Here is a 6862-nt window from a genome sequence, read left to right as displayed (position 1 = left end):
TTTGACTTTTTGGAGTTGGTAAACTCGTTTGTAGATGTATAATATTCTAAGCTTATAAATAGTTGTTAGAATGTAATATTTTGGATTGTAAAGAATGGTTTAGAAGTTAATATACGTTTGAAGTTTATTAGTAGCTCTGAAATGTTTGTGTCTTAGAAATATGTCCCGTTAGTGACACCGCCCATTCCGGACCACGGGGATGGGGAGATGTTACAAATGTGGTATCAGAGCATAGGTTTTGACTTGTAGATAAAATAAGTTTGACCTGTGAGAAATGGATAGCCATAAGAACAGGTATACTAGACTCTAATTCTATCTACCGTTTTTCTAATCCACAACTGTTTTTGAATCCTGATTTTCATGTTGTTTTATTTTAGAATGTCGAGATGTGGTCACCCACGCAAATCCAGATCTAAAGTGAGGGTAAACCAAACCCCAACCCCAATTCAATGAGGGGTGGAAGTGAACCCAATATTGCTGATGTGGTCCGTCAGACCATGTCAAGTATGATGCCTACATATCTACAGCAGGCTATTCAGGCTATGCGACAAGTAGCACATAATTTTCTTTCGAACCCAAATCCTATTCCTACACCAAATACTGGAATTCCTATATCCAGTTTGGATAACCAACGAGAGAAATATATATATGGTTTGAAAGGTTTAACAAACAAAAGCCTCAGTCCTTCTCAATTTCCATTAAATGGACTTTGAACTCGAGGTATAAAGATCGTCTTTTGAATCATCCTTTCAATACCGTTACTGAAGTGGCCGACACAGCAAAGAATATTGATCGGTCACAACCACAATGGTTAACTTCACGCGTTGACAATAAGAAACGCGAATCTGAATCTTTCTCCCGAAGCAACCCTCGTTTTGTAAAATCGAAGTCGATCAGCGATACGCAAAAAGGCTCGAACCTATTCACGCCACGACTTCCAGTGTCTAGTAGTGGGAGTCAAAATGTTTCTAGCCCTGTTATTAATTGTGATCGATACATTTTTAGACATCGACCGGGTCCGTGTTCAAAGATGACCGGTTCCTGTTTCAATTGTCGAGAATAAGGTCACATGGCAAAAGATTGTCCCAAAGCTCGGATCCAAACTGACAAAGGGAAAGGTAAACAACCAAGTACTAGTGGACGAGTCTTTGCGTTAYCTGGCAGCAAATCTCAAGCGGGTATGATTTCGGGTCATGTTAAATTAATTGATTTATCTGTTTATGTTTTGTTTGATACTGGTGCGACACACTCAATTGTTTCTGAACAATTCGAATCCCAATTAAAACCGTATGAGCACACCACCAAATTTCCAGTGGTAATATCTACTCCAATGGGTGGTTCAATTTGTGTGCTAACTCGTTTTTCAAACTGTCCGTTGCTTGTTGGGGACTGCATACGAGAGGTCACTTTGCTTCCAATGCATATGTCCTACTTCGATTTAATATTGGGTATGGACTGGTTGTCACGTCACCGTGCAAATATAGACTGTAATACCAAACAAATTTTGTTTGGGGATTTAGACGACCTGGAGGCAATCTTCCAAGGAGGTACTCCAAAAGAAGATGTTAGTACAGTAGTCTCTATTACTGTGAAGCAATATACGTGGCAAAGCAATGAAAGTTTTCTTGCTGCTCTACAAGATCCTGAACATGTATTTCCTACTTAAACATCCATACCTGTTGTTTCTAAATATCTTAATGTGTTTCCTCAATGATTTATCTGGTATACCACCAGTACGGGAAGTCGAATTTACCATCGATCTAGTCCCAGGAGCTTCTCCTATTTCTAAGGCTCCCTACCGAATGGCTCCAACTGAAATGAAAGAGCTTAAAACTCAACTCGATGATCTATTGAAGAAAGGTTTCATTTGACCCTGTGTTTCACCCTGGGGAGATCCAGTTCTTTTCGTTAAAAAGAAAGACGGTACGATGCATCTTTGTGTCGATTATCGGGAACTTAATAAAGTAACGATCCGTAACAAGTATCCGTTGCCGAGAATCGATGATCTGTTCTATCAATTACAAGGGGCAAGGTACTTTTTCAAAATTGATCTTTGGTCCGGGTACCATCAACTTCGTATCCGAGATTTTGATATTCCGAAAACCGCATTTAGAATTCGCTATGGGCACTACAAATTCTTAGTAATGCCTTTTGGGCTAACTAATGCTCCAGCGGTCTTTATGGATCTTATGAATCGGGTTTTCAAGGATTATCTCGATGAATTTCTTATCGTGTTTATTGATGACATCTTGATTTACTCGAAGTCAAGAAAGCAACATGATCAACATCTTCAAATTGTTTTGGAGACTCTTCGGACAAAAAAGTTGTACGCAAAACTTTCTTAATGTGAATTCTGGCTCGATCAAGTGTCTTTTCTTGGACACGTAATCTCTGCTGAAGGTGTCAAAGTCGATCCGGCAAAAATTGAAACCATCACTAATTGGTCACGACCTATGAACGTATCTGAAGTTCGTGGTTTTCTGGGTCTGACTAGTTATTACAGACGATTCGTTGAAGGTTTCTCTAAAATATCACTACTGTTGACCCGATTACTCCGACAAGGAGTCAAATTCAATTGGGGTTCCGAACAAGAATCTAGTTTTGAGGAATTGAAGCATCTATTGGTTACCGCACCTATTCTTGTATTGCTGTCTGGCACTGGTGGGTTTCAAGTTTATAGTGATGCTTCAAAGAAAGGTCTCGGTTGTGTTCTTATGCAATACGAAAAAGTGATCGCATATGCTTCTCGTCAATTAAAGCCTTATGAGGTCAATTATCTGACTCATGATCTCGAATGCTGCAGTGATCTTCATACTCAAGATCTGGCATCATTATTTGTACGGTGAGACCTGTGAAGTTTTCACTGACCATAAAAGCCTCAAATACATCTTTACTCAAAAAGAGTTAAATATGCGTCAACGAATGTGGCTCGAATTTTTGAAAGATTACGATGTTCGGATACAGTATCATCTAGGCTAAACTAATGTAGTGGCCGACGCCTTAAGCCGTAAAGCTGTGGAACAAGTTTCTTCTTTAATTGTTCCTACAGAGTTGGCTTTGGAAATCGAACAATTCATACTAGAAATCTATGTGAGTTCGCAAACGGAAATTCTATTGAATCTAATGGTAGAACCGACTCTAATCTCTCGAATCAAAGAAGCCCATTAAAATGATTGTGATTTATGGGCAAATTTCCAGCAGGCACAAGATAATTCTAATTCAGAGTTTAGAATTGATGATGATCACGTGTTGTGGTTTCAGGATCATCTTTGTGTTCCGAATAACTCGAAGTTTATAGATCTAATTTTGACCGAAGCTCATAACTCTATGTTTTCGGTTCATCCTGGCACAACAAAAATGTATCGTGATTTGAGGAACCATTTCTGGTGGATTGGAATGAAACGAGATATCGCCGACTTTGTAGCTTGTTGTCTCACTTGTCAACAAGTTAAAATTGAACATCAACGTCCAGGTGGTGTTCTCCAATCGTTGAACATTACAGTATGGAAATGGGAGAATATAACTATGGATTTTGTAGTCGGATTACCCCGTACGATCTTGAAACATGATGCAATCTGGGTAGTGGTAGACCGATTGACAAAATCGGCTCATCTTTTTCTTGTCCGAAAAACTTGGTCAATTGATAAGCTAACAGAAATTTTCCAACATGAGATTGTGCGTCTTCATGGCACACCTATATCGATTACCTCTGATCGAGACCCACGTTTTACATCTCAATTTTGGGAAGGTTTACATAAAGCTTGGGGTACACGTTTGAATTTTAGTACAGCCTTTCATCCGCAAACTGATGGGCAATCTGAATGTACAATTCAAACATTGGAGGATATGCTCCGAGCATGTGCGTTGGAATGGCATGGAAGTTGGGATAACTACTTGTACCTAATTGAGTTCTCCTATAATAAATGTTGGCAGTCGAGTATCGGCATGGCTCTCTATGAAGCACTTTATGATCGAAAATGTCGAACACCGACTTGTTGGAATGAAGTTGGAGAACGTATTTTAGAAGGCCCAGAATTAGTACTAGTCACTTCCGAGAAGGTCGAAATTGCACGTCAAATGATGAAAGAGGCTCAGGCTCGTCAAAAGAGCTACGTCGACAAGCGACGACGACCTATCGAGTTCCAATCGGGTGATAAAGTCTTCTTGAAAATTTCACCGACTCGTAGTATTAGACGTTTCGGTCTCAAAGGGAAGCTCAGCCCGAGATATATTGGTCCTTTTGAAATTCTGGAAAGGGTTGGAGTTGTGGCCTACATGTTAGCTCAACCGCCACAATTATCCCACAAACATAATGTGTTCCATGTCTCTTTGTTGCGAGGATACAACTATAATCCCCTACACTTCATTGAATATCCTTTGAAGCACATAGAGCCTGATCTATCTTATTGCAAGGAGCTTGAGTCAATTCTTGACAGCGATGAGAGAGGTACACGAAAGAGAGTGATCCCTTTAGTAAAAATTCTTTGGAAGAATCATTCGTAACGTGAGGCAACGTGGGAAACTGAAGAACATATGTGGCGGGAGTACCCAGAATTCTTCAACTAATGTAAGTTCCCTATCTCTAAATTCGATTTCGGAGACTAAATCTCCTTTTAAGGGGGGGGGGGGGGGAAGAATTGTAAGACCCGAGTTTTAAAAAAAAATATTCTTGTTAACTTACCCAAATTATACCGTATATAAATAACGATCGTTAATTGTTAAGGGATTAAAGCCGTCAAATTACTAAACTTATTATAATTATAATATTATATATATATATATATATATATATATGAAAAAAAAAATATAAGTTATCCATTGCCTGCTTCTTCTTCTGTTTCTTCGTTCTTCACCGCCTCATCTCTTTCAATCATTTTTCTTCTTCTTTCTAAAATATTTCTCAAATTACTGAAGCAATCGAAGTAACGATTATATATCTGGAATCCATTCTTCGAACCCTTCATAAAGGTATAAATTTAATTCACTTTTATTAGGGTGTTTACGTTAGCATTTTTTTTAGACTGGTTTGTAAACTATGTTATGTCTAAATTTACGGATGGATATTGTTATAAGTATGATATATTTCATGCTTAGAATGCTAGGATTGGTTAAATAGATGTAGAAATTAAAAGCGTAAATTATGGTTTCATTATAATTAGATTTGGTGTATATGTTTAACGGCAGACCCATTGTTCGATAAAATGCCGAAAAGAATAAAATTTCATGATTAAGCTTAGGGTAGCGATCATTGGAGTTGTTTTGCTGTTTAGTATGTTGAAGTATGTTAATATCACGTAAATGTAGCGAATCATGGAATTTGGATTATAAAAGTTGGTCGGGAATTGCGGAATCGGATTTTACTGACTATGCAGGTCCATACTTTGACAATGTATAATTACAAACCGTAAATCAGAATAAGCTTATATTTTGTATTTAGATAGCCCTTAATGTATACTACAACTTTTATGTAGGATTGAAAATCCAATTATGAATCTAAGTGGCTCGAAACAGTGTGTTTTCGGGCTGTTTACATTGTATTTAGGATTGATCTGCTGTTTTGTAAAATTCGTATAAAATAGATGGAAAATCCAAATGAGGTGATTTGAAAACCAGTAGTTTCATCGCATATCATACTACATCTTTAATTTAGATAGTATCTTCTGTATTGGTCTCTAAGTAGGGTAAAAATGCTCCCGAAAATGAGGGTCAAAAGCTGTTAAAGTCGAATCAGATTTTATATAAAGATAAGTGTTGCGTGGATTTCGTAATACATATCCGGCTGTCGTATTTGAAGTTTAAGTTGTTTATAAACATGTAGGACCTAAGTAATTTATTAGTATAATTAGGATATGATCTTACGTTGTTTAAGTAATAACCGATTTGCGCATTCGTTAGGCATGCGAGCAAGTCGAACTTTACCGTGAATCCCGTTTGATCGTGTTTATTTCTCTATTCCATCTAAGGTACAGATTTCACTTTTTTTGACTCTTGGGCAACTAGTTGTTATAGTTGACCCTTCGTAACGGTAGTTCACCACTTTGTGATTGATCGCTTAAAAGTGGTCAATAAATTACGTACTTAAATATATATATATATATATATATATATAAACTCTTGAACATTTATCGTAAACTCTTGAATCTTTATCGCGAACACTTGATTTTTAGTTCGTTGAATTATATGTTTGAATCTTTCAATTTTGTTAAATTGATTGTCATATTTTGAAGAAGTTTCGAGTTTTATGAAGTACTTTGAATGTTGACTTTTTATGAACGCCATTCGGGTAGTGGCACATGTTTAGTTTTATTGGTTTTCAGAACAACCCATTTAATGGGAGCATTATTTGGGATGCCTTCTATGGCGGCTTTGTAGTCATGGCGTCCTGCAGGTAAACTCGGTCCACAGGGTTAGGCCCAATAGTGGCTTACGTGAACCCACCTTGTGGACTAGTGTGATTTTATTGGCTCTAGGGCGGATGGATCGATCCTTGGATTACCTACCATGTGACCGTGGTTAAATTCAAGGGGGACTCGGGGTGTGTGCCCGCACGCCGGCCCGATAGTTCGTGTGGTTTGGCCACCCCACGAACACTACAGGAATTGACGGATTTTTTTTAAATGATGTTTTGAAATGAGAACTGTGAAACGTCTTGATTTCTATGAATTCAGTTTAATTGATTTTTAAGTCTTCCGCTTTATTATCGATGTTACGTATTATTACTTCAAGTTTATATTACAATCTGTTCACTGAGCCCCGTGCTCAGCCGTGTTCTTGTTTTCTGACACGGCAGGTTCCAAGTGATATTGATAAGGGACGAGACTTGAGATCGAGCGTTTGACTTTTTGGAGTTGGTAAACTCGTT

The 6862-nt window shown here is 37.9% G+C and overlaps 1 protein-coding gene across 1 annotated transcript; it reads left to right on the top strand.

Annotated features, from left to right (window-relative positions):
* Positions 1-1069: 1069 nt before the first annotated feature.
* LOC112499902 lies at positions 1070-1666 on the top strand. Its single transcript, XM_025103173.1, has one exon. It carries the CDS (start codon positions 1070-1072, stop codon positions 1664-1666), a length of 597 nt encoding a protein of 198 aa, XP_024958941.1.
* The last annotated feature ends 5196 nt before the right edge of the window (positions 1667-6862 follow it).

Source organism: Cynara cardunculus, assembly GCF_001531365.2.
Source record: "Cynara cardunculus var. scolymus isolate 2C chromosome LG 17, CcrdV1, whole genome shotgun sequence".
Lineage (NCBI taxonomy): Eukaryota > Viridiplantae > Streptophyta > Magnoliopsida > Asterales > Asteraceae > Cynara > Cynara cardunculus.
The sequence above is the reverse complement of the archived record's forward strand: the minus strand, read 5'-3'. Positions and strand labels throughout refer to the sequence as shown.